Genomic DNA, 23,209 nt, shown 5'->3' on the forward strand with positions numbered 1-23,209 from the left:
TGTAGTGATCATTTCGAGCCTGACGATTTTCACCCAAAAGAAGAACAAACCTCTACCCCATCACTAAAACTAAAACACAAAAAGGCAAGAATCGAACGGACTAGACTGAAGAGACAAGCAGTTCCACGGACTCCAAGAGTACAGGTAACGACAACGTTATACCTCTTGCTGCCGTTGCGACGGCATTAGAGCTATGGACCAGAGCTACGTTATACCCAGGTTATATCAACAGACACATGCGCGTGGCCGGTTAAGACACCCGATGCGTGACCATGTTAAGAAGACTCACCCGTGGTTTCCATGTGAGGTTTGGCCGTTAGGGTTTTGGGGTATTGCAGTGGTGGAAAAAGTACTAAAATATTTTACTTAAGTAAAAGTACAGTTATTCTACTGAAAGTTACTTAAGCAATAGTAACCAATAAGAAAATTACTTACGTAAAAGTATAAAGGTAGCTCACATTAAATGTACTTAAGTATCAAAAGTACATGGTTTTAAAATGTACTTAAAGGGGAAATTCTTCCTAAATGCTTATTTCACCTTTTTAAAGTACTTCTCAGGTCCCATGAAGACTCCTCCAGGTGTTTTCTTTCACATTGGTCCCTTTTTGGTGTATCCCCATGTCACTGTTAGCCCCTCTGCATCGTATCATTGCAGCCTAAGGTTCTACCTGTTTTCCGCCTTTAAAATCCGCGCAAAAGTCATATGGGTTAGCTCTGGTCCATAGCTATGGAGCTATGGTCCATAGCTATGGAGCTCAGAGCTAAATATGCGTATGTATATAGATTAGAATCCGTATGGTGTCTGTCTACTATCATATTCCACCATTTTTGTCCCTCTCACTTTCCGTAGTTATTGTTTACTTCCTATTTGTACCAAGTCCTGTTCAAAGTTTAGTCTCGCGATACTTCCGGGTTCACTGGCAGTGGCTGTAATGGTGGCTGTATCAACCTCGTCGTCCTAACTTTTTCTACGGATAGACCAGTCTTTGTTTTAGCAGTCAAAGTACTCTTGAGTTGTTTATCAACTTTTATTCCGGATCCTGTTGTTCTCCCATTCTTTTGTTGACTATTTCGAGCGTCTTTTTTAATTCCTTTTTCTTGTTGAGTTTGAAGATGAAGCAGTGCGTATTTCCAGGCTGTCTGAACAAACGCACCCCAGCGACTCTAAAACGTAAAAGCTTTCATCGGATACCATATTTGAATGTAGAAACGCGTAAATTATGGCTAACTGCGTTACAACAAGATGTCAAGTTTGTCAACATACCACATGAAACTACCAAAAATTGGACAGTGTGCAGTGATCATTTTGAACCAAAGGATTTTTTTGTCAAGGAACCAGAAACCGTTACCGTTTCGCCAAAGAAGAGAGCTGGGCTTAGACGCTTGAAAAGAAAGTCACATCACACAACAAGGTGTCATACTTCCATCCGTGAAAATGCTGTTCCAAAGAGTGTGCCTTTACAGGTATTAGTGAAGGAGTTAATGCAAAAAAATTAAGCCATGATGCAGAGGTCCAGACGAGCTGCATTACCCTAAAATACATTTCAAGACTAAAAAAAACCCGCTAAAACTAATTTTGTTTTCCCTTTGGCATGGAAGTACCTTAGGGCAATAACAAAGAGTTGCATCACCATTCATTTACGAAATATACAAGTTTTCAAAATGGCCGCCACCATTTACAGCAATACAGCAGATCCAATATCTTCTGTTATTATGCTATAATAATAAAATTGGTGTCAAAGTGTACATTTTTAGGGCCAAGTAATCCAATTCAATAGGTTTCAAGGCTAATTTCATTCAAAAACTTTCCACCCATCACGTCATGTTGTAGCCTTTAACACCTAAAACTGGAGTATATGCAGAGATTCACAACAAACTAATAATGCGTGTGGAGGGTGGAGGGTCATCGTCCGAGGCGCATGTCGAGTTCTATTGCTCAACCATAAACTATTTATAATTTGGCTGTAATGTCATGTGAAACATTGCTACAAATGTTTGGTATCTTTTTACTAGTTGAAGCAGGATGAGCCTTGGGCTGCCGTGACGGTGAAGGAGGAGGTGGAGGAGGTGAAGGAGGAGGAGGTGAAGAAGGAGGAGGAGAAGTTTCAGGTATGGATGGGACAATAATCGTTATTGTTCATCGTGATAAAAAAATGTATCGTGAAATCGTCCTCTGTCATACACCAGGATGAATTCGCTTTTGTTGAGCTTCAAATTCGGTACCACCTAAACCCTATATATACACGGTATATATTCCTTGTTAAGTATATGTACATTTGGTATGCTCTTATTTCACTCTACCACAAATCGATTTGCCAAAATAGCAGATCTACAAGCTCACACCGTGTTGCATTGCAACACGTTGCGAGCTTGTAGGTCTTTGGCGAACGTTCCCCCCAGAATAGGGATGCTGCGTGTCAAGTGGTAAACAAAAGTGCCATTTTGTTTATCAAGAATAATATACTTAATCACATTTTTTTTGACACAATAATCATAACATGTAATTTAATTTTCATATCGTCCCATCCCTAGTCTCATGCTGCAGTGGCGATTCTGGAGGAGGAGGGAAACGTTCAGGCTGAGGTGGAGCTAACGTTTCAGGCTGCTATGGCGCAAGGTGATAATAGTTTGGGATTTTTAAGCGCCTGGCCGCTCCAATACGCAGTGTCTGTCTGTCTCTCTCTCTCTCTCAGCACGGACAGCTACAGTAGCGCTCTGTGACCTGGGGTGACTGTTGGGCGGCTAGCACTGAGTGACTTGAGGTTTGCACTAGAGTTCACTACAGTAGGCTACCTATTACATTAACAACATAGTTGCACTGTTCAGTTCACACAGGTGTGATTTTTCATTATAGTTTAGATTTTGTTTCTTTTGTTTAGATTTTCTTTTAGATTTTTTTCTAATTCAGTTAGTTTCAATTCATTTCTAGAGCAGGTTTGCGGGTTATTATTTATTTATTTTTGTAAAAGTGCTTTGTTTTAGTTTAGTTTTATTAGTTTTAGTGTTAGTTTTAGTTTAGTTTTATACTTTTGGTTATTTGTCAGGTGCAAGATTGAAACGGTAATTATTTTGTAATAACATCTTAACACAAGATGGCATTTAAAAATGTATTCCGTTACAGATGAACCACCAACTGTCCACAAACTAAGGGCATTTTGTCTATGATTTCATTTCTTCACGGAAATGTTATTTTTTTTCTCCAATTTTAGTCGTTAGATTTCGTTTTCGTTAATTATATTAACCTTGCAGTGGTGGTTCCAGAGGAGGGGGAGGAGTCTCAGGCTGCAGTGACGGTGACAGTGGAAGAAGGGCAGGAGTATGTGGTGGAGAAGGTTCTGGATCGACATGAGATGAATGGAACGGTGAAGTACCTCCTCAAGTGGAGAGGTTTCTCAGAGTGAGTCCCAGCCTCCTTTCTACTCAAACTCACAGAGTACAGACAGACAAGACAGACGGACAGACAGACGGAGATGTGGTGCAATTATAGTTAGATTGCAGACATCTATAAGAGTGTGTGTGTCCTTGTCCTTGTGTGTGTAGGGAGGAAAGCACGTGGGAACCAGAAGACAGCCTGGAGTGTCCAGACCAGATCGCTGAGTACATGCAGAAGCAGAAAGAGAAAGAAGAGAAGAGGAATGCAGCCAGCGAGACGCCTGCAGACGGAGGAGAGGAGGGAGGAAGAAAGAGGAAGCCTAAGGTAAGAGGAGGAATAAAGGTCTTATCTTATAGGGTGGCAGAGGAGAGACAGAAATACCAGCAGTACAAAAAAATAAAATGAAAATAAAACTGTGCTAGAGGTACAGCTAGGATATAACAGTGGTTCTGGAACATTTTCACGTTAAAGACCCCCAAATTGATATGCATTTGGTCGTGGACCCCCATCTGACAAGATTTGTTGCTAAGTTCCCCCATAAAATCATGATTTGTTTTTTAAATGTTTGAAATAAATGTTCTCTTTATGGGGGCATAAAGAGAACATTTATTTCAAACATTTAAAATAATTTGACTGTGAGGGGCGCTCTTATCATCATGAGATCATCATGCATCTTCTCATACTGACCAATCAGAATGCCTGTTGCCTGTGATTGGTTAGCTGATTTGCTTGTTTACATATGACGTAAAATTTCCCTTCGATGTCAATGGCGTTTAATGCTTTGCTGTTTAATTGACGTCATATTTAGCAGAATTTTGACCTAATTTCTCTGTTCATTGTCAATGGCAAAACTTGAGACGTATGGGGACAAGATTTAGCGGACATTTGACCTGAATTCCCCTTTCATTGTCAATGGCAAATCTTGAGACGTGTGGGGACAAAAGCTGTATATAGGAGCCTAATACAGGACTAAGTGGTTAATTAGACTACTTGATTTAGTCTAGTTTAACTACTCGGTTATTTAATTAAACTACATGAACAAGATTACATTCTTTAATGTATCTTTTACAGGTAGTGCCTTCAGAATACACCTGGGATGAAGAAGAAAAACAGAAGGTGCCAAAGGACAATTCAGACAAAGATTTCCATCCCCAGGATCTATACGATATCGACAGCGAGTTTACAGGGAGTGACTCAGGTATAGGGCTGCAACTGTACTCTACTATTAACTATTCTATCGATTTCTTTTTGGGTAATTTGTTGGGTTTTAATTATAGGTTAGTATATATTAACAAATTGATTTAAGTAGTGATTACCACTATTGTATACTTCATCGCACAACAATTTTGTGCAAAAATAGTGAAAATAGCACATATACAAGCTCACAGCATGTTGCGATGCCACATGTGACCTGGTAGACTTGAGTGTCTGTTTTCATTAGCTTTGATTGAATGACATTTGGATTGATTATTTTATATTAGCATTTCTTTGTACAGTATATGTTAAATAGATTTTTTTGATTAACTGTTGTACCTCTACTCAGATACTATTACTGATGAGTCTGACGAAGACGATGGACGCCAGCTCTGTCCCCAATGTGGAAAGTTACTCGACGAGACTCAGAACAAGACTCACAAGTGTGATAAATACGATCCCAAGCCGTATCCTTGTAATTGGTGTGGCAAGTCTTTCGATTCCGAGTCTCGTCTCAAGATTCACGGCAGGATCCACAAGGAAGGCTACATACACAGGTGCACCTTCTGCTTCAAAACCTTCATATTAAGGGTTGACAAAATTGCACACGAGAAGCTCCATCAGCCCACAAAGAAAGTTAAGAAACCCTACCAGTGTCCCGACTGTCCGGAGGTGTTTGCCAAAAGCATAGAGCGCCGCAACCACCTGCAGAGTCACAGAGGCACAAGAAATTGCGTCTGTCACATATGTGACATGGAGTTTCCTTATCGCGATAAACTGGAGAGGCACATGGTGGTGCACACGGGGAAAAAACAGTTTGCGTGTGAGGTGTGTCAACATTCGTTTGGCCAGGAAAGTCACCTCAAGTCCCACATGCGCGTCCACACTGGAGAGAAACCCTACCAGTGTCAACAGTGTGAAAAGAGCTTTAATCACAATGTCAGCCTGAAGAGTCACGTCCAGCGCTTCCACGGACAAGACCGTCCTGACCAAGGAAAGAAAGGGCGCAGGAAGAAGACCAAAAAGAATGGATCTGAGGCTGAATTGGATGCAACACTTGGAATGGAGAACAATGCTGTTGATGCTGACTCTGAGGAGGCTGAGCAAAGTATGTCAGACCCAGAGTATAACCCAGAGGAGGAGATGGGAAAGGAACTGAATAAGTGTACAAAGCAAGGGAATAAAAAGCTCACTGGTAGACCCAGAGGAAGGCCAAAAAGAAATCCAGTGCTCACGTCAGATTAGGGTGGGGCAATTAATGAAAATTACTGTATATATCTAAACTGATATTTAGAACCTGTAATCTTAAAACTTCATCCTGCTGATGTACAGTAGATTAATCGAATTATATATCTATATATCTATATATATATCTATATATCTATATATATATATATATATATATATATATATATATATATATATATATATAATTTTTTTCTTCATATAATTCAGTCATATCACACAGCCCTAAGTGAGATCCAAGACAAAGACACTCAAACCTGTAAGGACAGAGAGACATCCATTTGTCTGATTGTCCTGTAAATGACTGAGCTGTTGCTGAAGACAGACAGAGTTTAGCAATTTGTTCTCCCACTGTGTATATATTGTACATGTAGTGCTACATGAATCACTACTTTATCCAAATGAAACGTGAGCATGTGACGATTAACAAAGGGCCAATGGCTACTTGTTTTAAAGTAAATAAGGAGTGTGAATATGCACTACAACAGCATTGTAAGTGTATCAAGAATTTAGTATAGGTTACCTTTCATGGTTTGGATTTAAAATTGCCAAAAAACATTTGGAAAGAAACTAATAGATTTACTCAAGTGTTGCATTGTGAGCTATTAGATATGTTGTTCTCCCCCAAAGTTTGAGAAATGTTGAAAAACGTTGAGTACTTTTACTGTGAAACTATCCAGTATATGTTGATACTAAATACTTTTGTAATTGTGTTTTTCTCAATTACATTTTTGAATACAGTACTTATACTTTTGAGTATTTTTTTAATATTGTTATGTTATTGTACTTACTTTATTTTTATTTTTTTCCAGCAAGTTTTTTTTATTTTTTTTTATCCACCTGCCAAAAAGCAGTTTTGCAACCAGCTGATTTGGGGAATTCAGTATCCCAGGGAAACGGCAGGGCCCCAGGGTCTGGGCACACCTAAGATTCCATGCGCGGACAGAAGAAGCTGTCTTTTGTGTAATTTCCGGGTTTTTAGACAGCTGGTGGATGGAAATGAAGCTCCACCCATGTAGCAGATTCCCGGAAAAGCTTGCCCCAGCGGCATTCTGTGGAGCTTCATTTCCATCCACCAGCTGTCTAAAAACCCAGAAATGACGCAAAAGACAGCTTCCTTTGGCCGCACGTGGAAGTTCAAGTGTGCCCAGGTTGATGGAGAGCAACCAGCCCCTCCCCCACGCCAACTCCTCATCTCAACATACTCTGCACAGGGCATTGTGGGATGACATAAGAGGAGGGACCCTCATGCACAGGGAGGGGACCCTTAATTAGGCTACTGTTTGAGAGAAGGATGAGTGAGTGCTGGTCAAAGGGCAACAAACAACCATGGCAGGGGACGGGACTCACTTGTTCCCAGGTGTTATGCCTTGATTCCATCTAAACCCTAACATTGAACCTCACAAACACTGCCTAACCCTAACACCACGGAAAGAATACCGGAAACTCGCCAGTTTACCAAGTCGCCATGGCGAAAATTCTTCATCAATGTCTTCATCGTTATGCTAAGATGCTGTCTTCATCAGTGTAGTATGTCAAACCCACATATGTTATAGTTAATTTCCAAAATTATCAAATTATTTTGTGCAATTAAATGGTCAGCTAGATGATGATGATAAAAAGGTGAGTATGTGTATACCAATGATAAGTAGGCCTACCATTTCAGGAATTGTTTAATTACATTGTTTCGGTACTTTGATGTTTAAACTTTTAGCATTTCTGCTTTCTCTAGTGTTAACTCTAAACAACTATAGGCCTACTCTCTCTCAATTCAATGCAATCTAAATTAAGGTGAAGTAAAACTAAAATGCACTAAATCGCGGCGAGTCTCCGGATACCCACAGGAATACTGTACTCAAGTACTATTCTGAGGAACTTTGACTTTACTGGAGTATTTCCAATGTAATACTTTTACTTCACTACGTCTCGGAGGCAAATATTGTACTTTTACTCCACTAAATGTATTTTAAATATTTAGTTACTACGTTACTTTGTAGATTTTGAGTTTTATTACAAAACCACCACACACACACAGTCACACACAGCCACAGGTATATATAGCCTACCCTAGGCAATTTGAAAATAGCCGATCTACAAGCTCACAATGTGTTGCAAGGTGACCCTTTGTGAGCTTGTAGATCAAAGAATTGTATACACGAGTACCTTTGTACTTTTACTTAATAAGTAATTATTTCTACAATAGGGTAGGGTATTGATACTTTTAAGTTAAAAAAATGGCAACCTGGTACACATCAGGCAGCACACGACCCACACTGCATCCTACATCCAGTACCACATGACAAAGAAACAGTTGCACCCATCTTAAATGGTTGCAACCAAGGACTACATTGCCAGACATGACTGTCTGGTGGACCTGGTCTCAGACAAGATCAGAGGAGTACAGGACAGGACAGGACAACAAGAATGTATAAACACAGCACTGTAAAACTAGACTGGTTTGATCACAATGACACACGTCAATTCACTACACGATATTCCAATTACCCCAGCTATTGTGTTCATCAATGAAATTAGAAAAAATGTCACTATCTTTGAAATAGGCTTCCCATTTGATTTGTATATGGACACTTGTTTTACATCCAAACTTATGAAATATCAGCTTTTGGTGGAATGTATTATGGCCTTGGGATATAATTGTCAACTTATTGTCCTTGTATTTGGAAGTCTGGGCCATGTCCATAAACTTGTGCTCAGTGGTCTGCAATTGGGTGGATTGCAAAAGACAAATGCAAAAAAGTTGGCTATTACTGTTCTGTCTCAGCTATTATGGGCAGTCTGTCTATATGAAGAAGGCGTTGGTTCATTTATCCTTAGGTGGCTCAAAGGAGAAAAAAAACATCCTGTCTAGTAGTGTCAAGTAATAGTATGTCATCAATGTGCTATCTTTTTTTCCTTCATGTATTTGGTTGGACCATATAATGTAACCTTCTGATCAGTATTGCGCCTCTTGTGCAGATCCAAATGTGTGTGTGTGTGTGTGTGTGTGTGTGTGTGTGTGTGTGTGTGTGTGTGTGTGTGTGTGTGTGTGTGTGTGTGTGTGTGTGTGTGTGTGTGTGTGTGTGTGCCACAGCATGGCTGGACATGGAAATTAAGAGTTTACATACTGTACTATATCATAGTACACAATAGCCTACCAGTGATCATATCGCTCTGCTTTGTATAATCCCGCCCCCTCTTCAGTCCTACATTTGCATATCCTCCTGTGAAAGGGTTTGTGTTGTGTTGACAACCGCCGCCATTACTGATTTTCATTTTCGGTACGGTCATGTCTAATAAAGCTAAGTCTAAATCGTATGTAGGACCCCCATGTGCAGTTATAGACTGTATCAACCAAAGCACTACTATGCATAGAGTCCCTGCTCAAGACGATAGGAGAGCGGAGTGGATTCATTTCATTTTTAACGGCAGGAGTGCTCCTCTAGCAATCAAAACAAACACTCTTTTTGTGTGTCGGAATCACTTTACGGTGGATTGTTATGAAAACTTGGCGATGCATATGGCTGGTTTCGCATTAAGCAGGCGTTTGAAGCGGGGAGCAATACCAACAATCCGTCAGTTAACTGTAAGTACTTCATACTGTTTTTTGTTTGCTGTATTCTAGTGAAAAGTCTGTATGCTGTGTAAATGTCAATAAGAATACAGTATGATTGTTCATCATGCAACGTGAAAGTGCAAATGAATAAATAGCCCATTTATTGTAGAAACAGTATGTGCCACATTGCTTCAAAAATCAAAGCATGACAGTAGCTAGATAGCCTGATGACCAATGGTGGAAAAAGTAGTAAAAGTATCAATAGGCCTATACTGCGCAGTGCGAGGTAGGGGTACTCGGCTGTTACAACTCAGGAATTCAACATTTACTTGAGTAAAAGTAGAAAAGTATGGCTAAGTACCAAAAGTACAATAAACTAGAAAAAGTGCTTTTCTGGTCACAGGTCTCCACCAGGAGGATAGGAGTGTGTGTGTGATGTTTGGCAAAATGTTTAGGAGCAATATGTGTGTGTGTCTCGGCTTGGCCTGTTGTAGCGCCACCATGAGGCTGATTTGAAAACTGTCAAGTGGTATTTCTTCTAAAGCCTAGTGGGAATATGCATGCACAGTTTCACCACAATCGGACGCTGCGTTGAGTAGTTGTGGCGATTTGTACAAAGCGGGCTACTCCTGAAAAGTTTAGAAGCCAATTGTAGCCAATGAGGGTGGATTATGAGAAATCAAACAAACCCGTCTTGATCACATGACTATGGAGAGCATGTGTACCGATTTGCGTGAAATTTGGATAAAATCTGAAGGAGTAATATTAGAAAATGTGTTTTACATATGTCGGCCTCCTGGTGGCGCTATGAAGAGCAGATGTGAAAAATTCCAGGCAAAGGTTGTTCTTTGGCGTCTAGGGAGTTGGCATACAAAGTTATTCACAGATCCGTGCAGTTAGAGGTAAAACACTTTTCGGCCAGTTATAGCGCCACCATGAGGCTGAGTTAAAATGTTCATGTGGCATTTCTTCCTCTGCCTAGTGGGAATGTGCGTGCACAATTTCACGGAAATCACACGATGTGTTCATGATTTGCAGCATTTTGTTTGAAACTGAGCACTCCTGCAAACTTTGGAAGCCAATCTTAGCCAATCAGGATGGAGTCTGAGAAATCTGAAAGACACGTTTCGTTGAATGGCTCTAGAGAGACTGTGTACCAATTTGCGTGATGTTTGGACAAAATATGTAGGTGTACTGTCCAAAAACTTGTTTTGCACAAAGCGGCCTCCTGGTGGCGCTCTAACAGGCCGTTCTGGAAATGTTGGGGCAGAGGTTCATCGTTGGCATCCAGGGAGTGTGTGTGCAAAATTTGGCATCGACCGGGTTAACGGTGCCGGAGATTAGCTGTTCACAGACGGAAGGATGGACGGACACACACACACACAGACGGACGGACGGACGGACGGAGTGCAAAACATACTCTCTCCCCATGTCTTCGGCCTGGTGGAGACAATTATGCAGAATCTCCAATTTCAAGTTTTCAAATGACTAAAAATCTTTAGAAAATAGCAGATCTATTATTGGAAATGTAAAATATTCAAGATAAAAAGTGAAAAGTGAGGACGCCAAAAGTGATTGGCCGAATGGCCGGAATGTGATGGTGTATAATTGATGATAAATCTTTGTATGAAGTGAGCGCCCCTCACTTCTCAAGTGTTTTCCCCCCCATAACTACAGAATTAAAATCTAATTATAGGCTGTTGTATATTTTTATACTACAGGCAACAGCATCACAGCCACAGGAATCTCAGCCAACCACATCATCAGGCCTGTTACTGAGAAGAACGGAGAACTTTGGTTCTCAGACTACAGTTTGTGATAAACGTTTTACTCAGCAGTCTACAAAAGCAGATACGCATATGAGGATTCATACAGGGGAAACTCTCCTCACTTGTGAACTTTGTGGGAAAAACTTTGCTAGTAAAGTAAACGTAAAGAGCCACATAAAGACTCATACAAGGGAAAAACCCTTCCTTTGTACAGTTTGTGACAAAAGATTCAGTCAAAGTGGTACTACCATGTCTAGGCCCCACACTTGTGCAGTTATAGACTGTATCAACCAAAGAAAATGGGACTCTACACATAGAGTCCCTGCTCAAGAAGATATAAAAGCAGAGTGGATTAATTTTATTTTTAACGGCAGTGTTCCTCTAACAATCAAGCCAAATCTTTTTGTGTGTCAGAATCACTTTATGGTGGATTGTTATGAAAACTTGGGGATGCATACAGCTGGTTTCGCAGCAACCAGGCGTTTGAAGCGGGGCGCAATACCAACAATCCGTCAGATAACTGTAAGTACTTCATACTATTTCCTGTGTTAACTTGGTGTCCTGTTTTCTAGTGAAAAGTCAAAACTGTGTTTGTTTAGTATTGACTAATTTAAGGCCTGATTTACACTGGCAGCCAAATCCAACCTGAATCAGATCTGTGCCACATCCAGATTTTGATTAAATTAGTCTAAACACAAACAAATCACGTGGAATCAGATTTTTACGAATGCGACTTCAGCCACATTCAGAGGTGGTTTCAAATCTGATTTCAAGGAGATCCGTCTCAGTCTGAATGCAGTAACCAGATCTAATCACCCAAGTCGCATTTCCTGAACGTAATCAACTAGCACCTATTTCCTGACTCCTACGTCGTTACCACTGTAATCAAAGCAGATATGTCGACGCAGGGTGGTTTAGGTTGACAACGTTAGAATCAGTGAACACTGAACACACAGATGGATCTGTGACAGATCCGATCTGGTCACTTGCAAATGTAGTGTGAACAGTCGGGCCAAAAGATCGGATATGAGAAATAAATCGGATTTGGCTGGATTTTACTTCAGTCTAAACAGGGCCCAAGTCCGCACTGAAGAGTTCAATTAAATTGTATTAAAGTGTCAAATCACAACAAGTTGTCTCAAAACACTTTACAAGTAGTACAATAACTTCAGTTTTATCCGAGTTGAGGAGTAATTCCGGGTCATCCAACTCTTTAATACATGTAATGCCTAAAGTTTTAATATAGTTGATCCGTTTCATCTGGCTTCATCGATAGACATAATCAAGTGTCATCTGCATAACAATGGAAATGTAAGACTGTTCCCTGATGATGTTACCCAAAGGTAGCATATATAAAGAAAAATTACACCCATGTGAAGTGCAAAGGCAAATGTAGTTTATTTGCCTGATGAAGACCTAAACGATCAAAACATTGCATTTTTTAGCCATTACATAAAAATAAGTCTCTTGTGTGTGGAGCCCTAGAAACAAGTGTTCGGCTGTTTCGTCTTCCTCTGTAATGTCATGTGAAACATTGCTAAACATCTTTGGTATCTCTTTACTAGTTGGAGGAAGATAAAACATGGGCTGCAGTGACTTTGAAGGAGGAGGAGTTGGAGGTGGAGATTAGGGAGGAGGAGGAGTTTCAGTCTGCAGTGGAGATTACGGAGGAGGAGGCAGAGTTTAAGTCTGCGGTGGAGGTTGCCGAGGCGGAGGCGGAGTTTCAGACTGCAGTGGAGGTTGCCGAGGCGGAGTTTCAGTCTGCAGTGGAGGTTGCCGAGGAGGAGGCGGAGTTTCAGTCTGTGGTGGAGGTTACGGAGGAGGAGTTTCGAGCTGCGGTGGTGCAAGGTTATACTAGTTTTGGATTTTACATTATAGTTTCGTTTGGACATTTGTTTTCGAATTCAGTTAGTTTTAATTGTTTTTACAGTGGTTTTGCTAAAAAAATGAAAAAAAATCTTGTGACAGCACTTAGTTTTAGATTAGTTTTTTGTGTTAGTTTTCTTTATACTTTGTTATTTGTCAGGTGCAAGATTGAAAAGGTAAGTATTGTGTAATAAAAACGTAACACAAGATAGCATTTAACCCTAGCACTGCACACCAAACGCAACTTTTGTCACAATATCGCTAAACCCAGGTATATTTGACCCGTAATATATTCCATAACAAATATTTCTCATCAAAATATATTTAAGTACAGCAATACATGGCAATTTGAGGTACTCATCTTTAATATTCCAACATGACATTTCTAAAATAAAAAAATAAATAAGTGGATATTACGTGAAAATCTTAGTTTAGTGTTCTAGCCTTCTAGGGTTAAACATTTATTCAGTTACAGATGAACCACCAACTGTCCACAAAAGAAAACTAAGGACATTTTGTCTATGATTTTAGTTCGTTTTGCAGTTCGTTTTCAATTTTAACACTTAACTATAATAACCTTGCAGTGGCGGTTCCGGAGGAGGGGGAGGAGTCTCAGGCTGCAGTGACGGTGACAGTGGAAGAAGGGCAGGAGTATGTGGTGGAGAAGGTTCTGGATCGACATGAGATGAATGGAACTGTGAAGTACCTCCTCAAGTGGAAAGGTTTCTCAGAGTGAGTCCCAGCCTCCTTAACCTTTCTCCTCACATGATACAACATCTTTGAGTGGCGATAGCCCCTACAACGTCTGGCTTTCAGACATGACAGCATGTCAGCCAAGTCTATAGACTTTTAAAGATCGAGTGCCGTGATCCCCCACCATTTTCACCGTAGTACTACCCACCTGAACTTAAGCCTTGCCCACAACTGTGTTTTGTATGATAATGTGGGAGGGGTTAGGGTTATGATGACACAAAAATGGTGTATTGTCGATTGGGCCTTTTGACTCCGCTTTCAGCTTTCAGGAAGAAACCAAAAATACACAGGGAAGACATATATTTGAATATTCTAACCACACCTGGGGTTCTATTAATTAGAGTAATGTTAATTCCATAGACACATACAAAAATCAAAATACAATTAATCTTCTTTTATATCTGCTTGAGCAGGGACTCTGTGTAGACTATAGAGTGCCATTTTCTTGTTTTAGAGTCAGATTTTCTTTGGTTGATACAGTCTATAACTGCACAAGTGTGGGGCCTAGACATGATAGTACCACTTTGACTGAATCTTTTGTCACAAACTGTACAAAGGAAGGGGTTTTCCCTTGTATGAGTCTTTATGTGGCCCTTTACGTTTACTTTACTAGCAAAGTATTTCCCACAAAGTTCACAAGTGAGGAGAGTTTTCCCTGTATGAATCCTAGTTTAGTTTGGGTGATAAGTTGACCACCGCTATCACCGAAAACTACAACATGAGGGCCGTGGTGAAGAGCAAACCATCGCTCTCCCCAGCCCTTCTCTCTTTTTGAGTGGTGCAACCACTCCAAGGAACAGCTTTGTCCCGGTGGGACTATGGGACCATAGATATATATAAGAAAGCTAGATGGCTCAACCGCGCTCTGGCCAATGGAGAGCGACGTTGCTACGTGGCGGCCATCTTACCTCGGGGCAGCATAACATTGTGTCTATGGGACATGTACTTTTAAATAACCACAACTTGCTAAATTTTCAACCGATTTTCAAACGGTTTGGTTTGTTATAAACGTCGGAGACGTCCGCATACATATATGCTTTTATATGACGTTCATATAAAAAAACAAATTTAAGCAGATAAGCGTCCTGAATCATAGTCATGTTGACAACGTTTGTAATAAACCAACCCGTTTGTAAATCCGTCAAGATTTGAGCGAGTTATGACTGTTTTTGTTTGAGCTGCCATTGAACATACTGTACTGAAGCCCCGAAGTAAGATGGCCGCCTGGTGGACTACCATAGAGATTCCGCCTTGAGCCAACTAGCCTTTATATCTATGTATGAGACTATGTTTAGAGTACCAATAGGGGGTGCTGTTGCACCACTCGCTTCAGACTGGTCTGATTTCTTTACTAACAACCGAAACAGTGGTCACCGAGACTCGCTCCGGGCAATGTGATTGGTGTAGAAGTTGTTATGCTGTGCTGGCTATAGTATACTTTATAATAGTTACAATGGTACTCTATAATACAGACACCTATAAGCCTATATGTGTGTCCCCTTGTGTGTGTGCAGGGAGGAAAGCACGTGGGAACCAGAAGACAACCTGGAGTGTCCCGGTCTGATCGTTGAGTACATGCAGAAGCAGAAAGAGAAAGAAGAGAAGAGGAATGCAGCCAGCGAGATGCCTGCAGACGGAGGAGAGGAGGGAGGAAGAAAGAGGAAGCCTAAGGTAAGAGGAGGAGGAGGAACTAGATAAAGTGCCCCTCGGTGCACAGGTCTCCACCAGGGCAGGTCAGGTTGTGGCCTTCTGGTGGCGCTATAATAGGCCAATGTGAAAAGGGTGCCATTTCTTCTGTTTTTATTCCAATTTCTTTTTTTGCAAAAATCCACCTGTTGGTGGCGCTATAACAGGCCAATGTGAAAAGGGTGGGATATATTGCTCAGCCTAGTAGGAAAGTATGTGAAAGATTTCACGTAAATTGCACGCTGCATTCATGATTTGATTTTGTTCAAAACGGGCCAATCCTGCAAACTTTGAAAGCGGGTTAACGGTCCCGGAGATTAGCTGGTAACAGACGGACGGACGGATGCATACACACACTGACGGACGGACACACACACACGGACGGAGTGCAAAACATACTCTCTACCCATGCCTTCTGCCTGGTGGAGACAATAAAGGTCTCATCTTATCTTATAGGATGGCAGCAGAGGAGAGAGAGAAATACCAGCAGTACAAAAAAAACAACAGTGCTAGAGGTACAGCTAGGATATAACAGTGGTTCTGAAACATTATCATGTAAAAGACCCCCAAATTGATGTGTATTTGGCTGTGAACCCCCATCTGACAAGATGTGCTCAGATTTCCTAGCCTGATAAGCCAACAGCCTGACTGGCTATACTGTGTTTGCTGGAGGCTACTGACACATTCTGTGATTGTACAGTTCTTGCTAGTATTACCTGGCTAAACAACTGACTTGAGACTGCTGAGCTGTCTAGTGTTCATCCTGTAGGGCTCACCTTCAGGTCGAGGATGGCCATAACTTGTGTCCAACATGCTTGGGTGTCGGTCATCTCAGGGAAGCCCTGACTGACCCATGTATGGACGTCAGGTCAAAAGTTTAAAATAAATTGTGTTTTTTGCGCTCCCCTATGTGTTTTCTATCCCCACAAATACACAATTTTGAACATTCAGGTCCTCGTCATATAGGAGCTTTTATGGAAATTGCTCTCAGGAACAGCTCAACTGATTTGGTCGTACGCGTGATGTCATCTGTATCACCCTACTTTGTATACAGTAATTCCTCCCCCTCTTCAGTCTTCAGTTCCAAATTTGCATTTCCACTTTGTTTACAATGTCCGCCATTGTTGATTTTCCAAGTTGGCATGGAATGGAATGGATAAAATGATTTGCATATCAGCACCCCCACCACCTCAGGGCATTGTGGTATACTGCAGCTAAAACTGCTTCTGAAGCCAGAAAGAAATTACATGGAATGGATAGTGCTTGTCAGGAGTGGAGATACTTCCCTACTTCGATGACTGGCAGAATAAGTCAGTCCAAGGGGGTATGGTGCTCTCGGTGGAGAGGACGCCATATCAATGTGCTAGAACTCCGGAGTGTTTACTTGGCGATGAAGGACTTCTTGCCCTTTCTCAGCGGGAAGCACGTGCTCATTCGAACAGACAGCACCTCAGTGGTGTTTCATGTCAACCATCAGGGAGGGACCAAGTCTCTGGAGTCCCTGAGGGAAGCTCAGACACTGGACGTGGGCTTATCCTCTACGTAGGCTACGTAGGCTATCACGTGCTTATGTACAGGACGCACAGCTAGCCTACACGTCACATGGCTTTGTTTATATTCATTTTAAGACTCGACCTGCGTGGAGTGCGAGAGCATTATTCACTACTGTTTACTGCCTACTACTGGCAGTCATCCAGGAATGAACAGAACCATAGTTAGATTCGTAACGTACATTAATCAGACTACTCGATTTAGTCGAGTTTAGCTTCTCGGTGATTCGATTAAACTACATGAACAAGATTACATTCTTCAATGTATCTTTTACAGGTAGTGCCCTCAGATGACTTCTGGGATGAAGAAGAAAATCTGATGGTGCCAGAGGAAAGTTCAGAGGACAGTTCAGACAAAGATTTTCATCCTCAGGATATCGTCAGCGAGTTTACAGAGACTGACTCAGGTATAAGGCTGCAACTGTTCTCATCATTTGCTTTTTGAGTATATATTAACAAATTGATTTAATTACCATTATTTTATATTCATCGCACACCGATTTTGTGCAAAAATAGCTTAGATTTTTGAATTTGCCTTTAAAACTGTTTAAGTGCCAGGGGGTGGACACCAGTTTTGGTCCTCGGTGCCACTGAAGCCCATTATAAATAAAAGAAAGAAAATGTAATTCTATTGTGCATGTCATATGCATGTCATCACCTGCACACCAGATTAGAGGAATTTTCTAAATATGGATTCAAAAAAAGAAAAGAATATAATTTGTTTTCTTTTCTTTTTTAACTCGTCTTAACGCCCCTGGCAATCAGTGCATAATTAGATTCAGCTCGTCTTAACGTCCCTGGCACTTAAACAGTTGTAACAAAATTTGGAATGATTATTAATTGATTATTTTATTAAATTGCAGTTTGATTAACTGTTCCACCTCTACTCAGATACTGATGAAGAGGATGGAGAAAAACACCAGCTCTGTCCCCAATGCGGAAAGTTACTCAACAAGACGAAGGCGAAGACTCACAAGTGTGATAAATACGATCCCAAGCCATATCCTTGTCATTTGTGTGGCAAGTCTTTCGATTCCGAGTTTCGTCTCAAAATTCACGGCAGGATCCACATGGAAGGCTACGTGCACAGGTGCACCTTCTGCCTCAAAACCTTCACATTAAGGGTCAACAAAATTGCACACGAGAAGCTCCATCCGCCCGCAGAGAAACCCTGGCAGTGTCCCGACTGTCCGGAGGTGTTTGCCAGGCACAGAGAGCGCCGCGACCATCTGCAGAGTCACAGAGGCTCCAAAAATTACATTTGTCACATATGTGACATAGAGTTTCCTCGTCGCTCTAAATTGGAGAGGCACATGGTGGTGCACACGGGGAAAAAGCGGTTTGTGTGTGAGGTGTGTCGACGTTCCTTCGGCCAGGAAAGCCACCTCAAGTCCCACATGCGTGTCCACACGGGAGAGAAACCCTACCAGTGTCGACAGTGTGAAAAGAGCTTTAATCACAATGTCAGCCTGAAGAGTCACGTCCAGCGCTTCCACGGACAAGACCGTCCTGACCAAGGAAAGAAAGGGCGCAGGAAGAAGACCAAAAAGAATGGCTCTGAGGCTGAATTGGATGCAACACTTGGAATGGAGAACAATGCTGTTGATGCTGACTCTGAGGAGGCTGAGCAAAGTATGTCAGGCATAGACTACAACCCTGAGGAGGAGCTGGGAAAGGAACTGAATAATTGTACAAAGCAAGGGAATAAAAAGCTCAGCGGTAGACCCAGAGGAAGGCCAAAAAGAAACCCAGTGCTCACCTCAGATTAGAGTGGGCAATTAACTGAAAATACTGTATATATCGATTCTCGAAACTGATATTTAGAACCTGTAATCTTAAAACTTCATCTTGCTGATGTAGATTATTCAAGTTTATTTTCTTCATATCATTCAGTCATATCGCACAGCCCTAACTGAGATACAAGACAAAGGGTGGCACTCAAACCTTTAAGGACAGAGAGAGACCATTGGTCTGATTGCCCTGTAAAGTGTAAATCGTAAATGACTTGGAGCTGTTGCTGAAGAGAGGCGGAGCTTAGCAATTTGCTGATTTGTTTGTCTGTTCTTGCAGAAGAGATTGGAACATGTATTTGTTCTCCCACTGCATACAGTATGTAGTGCTACAAGAATCACTACTTGCATAGAACCAGTTCGACCACTAGATGGCAGTGTGTCTTTGTACTAATAATATTGCTGGCCATCCAAATTAAATGAATGAATATGACAATTAATAACATCCAATTCCAAATGAAACATTCATAAAGTGTGTGAATATGCACTACAACAGCATTTTAAGTGTATTGTATTTAATTTTATGTTTTGTATTTAAAATTGCCAAAAATCACTAAAGTAACTAAATACATTTACTCAAGTTTTGTACTTGTTGCATTGTGAGCTATTAGATCTGTTATTCTCCCCCAAAGTTTGAGAAATGTTGAAAAAAGTTGAGTACTTTTACTGTGAAACAGTATCCAGTATATGTTGATACTAAATACTTTTGTAATTGTGTTTTTCTCAAGTATTTTTTTGAATACATGACTTATACTTTGAGTATTGTTTTTAAATATTGTGGTAAGTTATTGCTACTTCCCGCCTCTGCCAAAAAGCTGTTTTGCAACCAGCTGATTTGGGGAATTTTCTATCCCAGGGGGCCCCCCATTGAGACCATCCAGCCCCTCCCCCACGCCAACTCCTCATCTCAATACTCTGCACAGGGCATTGTGGAATGACATAAGAGGAGGGACCCTCATGCACAGCGAGGGGTCCCTAAATTAGTTTACTGTTTGAGAGAAGGATGAGTGAGTGCTGCACTGGTTAAAGGCCAACAAACAACCATGGCAGGGACATGTGGGGACGGGACTCACTTTTTCCCAGGTGTTTTGCTTTGATTCCATTTGATACCCTAGCATTTAACACTTCACTAAAACTATGCCTAACCCTGACCTCACAAACACTATGCCTAACCCTAACACCGCAGAAATAGTAACCTCAAAACCCTGTCTGCCAGGGCGAAACACCTGGGAGTGAGTCCCATGTGGGGACCAGTGATGGAAAGTAACATTTACCCAATTAGCCCTTCACTAAATCCCACCCCAAAAAGCGATTGTCCAATGCCAATCCAAATAGTTTAGCAACGGTTGCTATGCAGGTCAAGCTTTCTTCGCTGCCAACGTGCCTATTGGACAAGGATGGGTTGAGGAGGGACTTGGTGAAGGGCTAATTACGGTACTGAAGTACTATTCTGAAGAACTTAACAAGAAATTCTTGAACGCAAACAATAGCAGATTCACGAACTTGGTGTTTCAGGATACAGATCACGGGAGCAGGAAACATCGCCTCCAGAAATGGAACAGAATTTTGCCAATGCTTTAGCTCTTGGCTTGGGCATTCCTGCAATCTGCATGCCTCTCAACTGATTTACGGACATTACAGAGGCTTCCAAATATGAACACAAGCAGTTTACATTTGTAACCAAGCTTTAATTGGTAGGCCTAGTTTGCTTGTAAATCCATTATAAGAAAGTTAAGTAGGTACTTTATGTCTAAATAATACAGGAAACACCTTAACAACACATACTGTATAACCTTGTACCAAAACTGATAAACAACTTGGTCCGGAGGCTGGCTGATTGATTGCATTATTTTAACAGTGTAGAAAATACTAAATCTGCTACGAGGATAAAAACTGAAAAACCACTAAGACTTGTTTACGTCAGAACATTTAAAGTCATAGCCTACAAAGGCTATACTACAAATATACACTTCTATGCAAAAAAAAAAAAGAACAAAAATCATACACAGTTAAAAGACACTGGTTCATTGTTTTACATAGGCCTATTTGGCAAAAATCACTAAGTGGTCACTGGTAGTCGTCACTCGTGTGTGGTCACATCCTTCGAAACCGCTCTCAAAGGGCACCTACGGACGGCTGCAATTCGAAACTGGCACTCCAAGGAACATCTGTGTCCGACAACCAATAGTCCGACAGCCAATAGTCAGACAACCAATAGTCAGACAACAAATAGTCTGACACCCCAACAGCACCACTCAGTTCAGACAGGTCTGATTTTTTTTAGAAGTGTAGGCCTATGTACATGTAGGCTACGTGTCTCTAAATGTTCTGATGAATTGAAAATGGTGGACCCTATTGTAATCAAGTGTAATGCTTTATAGTGTCGTCCACAGTAACATTTAGTTTAGTTTTTGTATCGAGTTGTGCCTTCGTTTGAAATGTATCCATTCTGCATACTGTTAATAAATACTTAAATCAATCAATCAATCAATCAATCAATCAGTGCACTGTACATGGGTTGGTCTATTTGATGTTGAAATGGAATGTGGCGCAGTTTCTTTTAATATAAAGATCTTATCCATTTTAATTTGATAGAAAAACAATTTATGTTGTTGATGTTTTTGGTCTTGGCCCACTCCTAACCTCCCGTCCCATATAATAACAAAACATTATAAACTGTAAAGAACACAACTACAAAGCTTCTCTTTTGGGGGTGCTAAAAAATATCAATTTGGGTGTCCGACATGAAAGCGTTTGAGAACCACAAAACCTTACCACCCCTCCTCCAGCTATGAAATTGGTACGGTCCAATCCTTGCACGGTGCACCGGTGGGGAAAAAAACTTTTGGAGAATGTGTGTGTTGTGTCAGTGTGTGGGCTGCAGCTCAACAGTACGGTCATCATCATCATTATCAGCACAGTGAGCACACTGACTGTCACTGAACTGAACCAAACTGCCTGTCCAAGTGTCCATGCGCCTCTACTCTACGCAACACAACACAGCCATGACCACAGTCTGTCACAATAATGTAAAGGTGAGTTGTTGTTGACGCGTTCGTTGCCTATTATATTTTATTTATGTATATATTCACACACACACACACACACACACACACACACACACACACACACACACACACACACACACACACACACACACACACACACACACACACACACACAGTTTTAAGAGGTGGTACCTACTACCTATACAAATTAAGTGTATTATTATTATTATTATTATTATTATTATTATTATTATTATTATTATTATTATTAATAATAATAGTTTGGGAAGCCGCCTTCCCAAATATACAAAAAAGCTAAATGGGGTCCATACTACAGCTCTGATGAGGCTTATTTTTGATTGACTTCATTGATTTGGCAGTTCTAATTGCTTTGGTAATTAGTTGGCAATTACAAGTTACTTAAAATTGTATTATATATTTTTTGGAATGAAACCAAGCCGATTGCTTTTACATTGAATTCAAATAAATTTGAAATGGTCCAGATTAGAATTTAACTGTATTTCATCTGTGTATTGTTGATGAAGTGAAGAATTGTTTATTTTGCTCTGCACTCCAAACACCATGAACTGTCTTGTTCATCTCTATGTTCTATATAGTAGACTACATCTCCACCTCTCAAAGGTGGAGAGCACTGGAGACAATGATTTCAGTCTGGTCTTAATCCCAGTGTTCAATGCATTCAGTCAGTGAGCCAGAGCAGGCAGTTGTTGAGGTCTAGTAGCCTGCTACCACCACCATGCAAGCGGGAATGTTTGTATTGAGGAGGAGGGATTAAAACAGTCTTGAGGGGGAATTAAGGCATACAGATGGCTACTCATGTGATGAGTTTCCACTCTGCTAGACACCCCAAGACCTCTGTCTGACTGATTGTGGGCCAGGGGCCAGTGTTGCCATGTCCATTCATTATAAGTGACTTTGGGCTCGTTTTTTATCTGTAAAGTTGCTTGGTAGTTGCTGATTTGGGCTTCTTTCCTAATGTTGTTCAGTGGTTCTCAAATCATTTTCATGTCAACCATTTTTCCATCTAAAATATGTTGTGCCAGACCAGATTTGTCTTGTTAAAATGTTTCAAAACATGTTCAAATTGTTTCACTTTTTTCAAGATTTTATGTTCAAAATGTCACAATACAAGCTCACAATGCGTCGCTTGACTCGCTATTTTCAAATGGCCAATGCTTATGTTTAAAATGCCCATGTAGCCTATACTCGCTTCTTTTCGGCATGTTTTCATAGACCTCATTGCTTATATCACAGAATCTGGCAACAGTGATGTCTGGGCTTGTTTTGAAGATGACACAGTGTCTTGGATAAGTCTGATATGATGGAGCTTCCATCACCTTCTTGTACACGTGAATGTCACTGTAGTCTTAACTGCGTAAGCTCATTCACTTAATTGGCAGA

The 23,209-nt window shown here is 40.9% G+C and overlaps 2 protein-coding genes and 1 long non-coding RNA gene across 3 annotated transcripts; all 3 read left to right on the forward strand.

Annotated features, from left to right (window-relative positions):
• The first annotated feature begins 2,536 nt into the window (after window positions 1-2,536).
• LOC306931767 (uncharacterized protein) lies at window positions 2,537-5,861 on the forward strand. The gene is made up of 5 exons (XM_079513377.1): window positions 2,537-2,617; window positions 3,250-3,397; window positions 3,541-3,697; window positions 4,445-4,571; window positions 4,917-5,861. Exons 1-5 carry the CDS (start codon window positions 2,608-2,610, stop codon window positions 5,810-5,812), a joined length of 1,338 nt encoding a protein of 445 aa, XP_079369503.1. The 5' UTR covers window positions 2,537-2,607; the 3' UTR covers window positions 5,813-5,861.
• Window positions 5,862-6,047: 186 nt separating this feature from the next.
• On the forward strand, window positions 6,048-19,354 carry LOC306931768. The gene is made up of 2 exons (XR_013791060.1): window positions 6,048-6,142; window positions 19,028-19,354. It is a non-coding gene; the product is annotated as an uncharacterized lncRNA (long non-coding RNA).
• LOC306931765 (uncharacterized protein) lies at window positions 9,060-18,793 on the forward strand. The gene is made up of 7 exons (XM_079513374.1): window positions 9,060-9,395; window positions 11,087-11,656; window positions 12,700-12,982; window positions 13,585-13,732; window positions 15,268-15,424; window positions 17,267-17,396; window positions 17,881-18,793. The coding sequence occupies exons 1-7, from the start codon at window positions 9,099-9,101 to the stop codon at window positions 18,756-18,758; spliced, it is 2,463 nt and encodes an 820-aa protein (XP_079369500.1). The 5' UTR covers window positions 9,060-9,098; the 3' UTR covers window positions 18,759-18,793.
• Window positions 19,355-23,209: the final 3,855 nt, after the last annotated feature.

The sequence above is a fragment of the Electrona antarctica genome (assembly GCF_951216825.1).
Source record: "Electrona antarctica genome assembly, chromosome: 10".
NCBI lineage: Eukaryota > Metazoa > Chordata > Actinopteri > Myctophiformes > Myctophidae > Electrona > Electrona antarctica.

What these genes read in the sequence shown, in the direction of transcription:
- LOC306931767 (XM_079513377.1), top strand. An exon ending in AAGTGGAGAGGTTTCTCAGA is followed by an intron (nt 3,398 to 3,540) that starts GTGAGTCCCAGC and finishes TTGTGTGTGTAG; the next exon opens with GGAGGAAAGCACGTGGGAAC. An exon ending in GTTTACAGGGAGTGACTCAG is followed by an intron (nt 4,572 to 4,916) that starts GTATAGGGCTGC and finishes ACCTCTACTCAG; the next exon opens with ATACTATTACTGATGAGTCT.
- LOC306931765 (XM_079513374.1), top strand. Translation starts at nt 9,099, where the DNA reads ATGTCTAATAAAGCTAAGTCTAAATCGTATGTAGGACCCCCATGTGCA. An exon ending in CAACAATCCGTCAGTTAACT is followed by an intron (nt 9,396 to 11,086) that starts GTAAGTACTTCA and finishes TTTATACTACAG; the next exon opens with GCAACAGCATCACAGCCACA. An exon ending in AAGTGGAAAGGTTTCTCAGA is followed by an intron (nt 13,733 to 15,267) that starts GTGAGTCCCAGC and finishes GTGTGTGTGCAG; the next exon opens with GGAGGAAAGCACGTGGGAAC.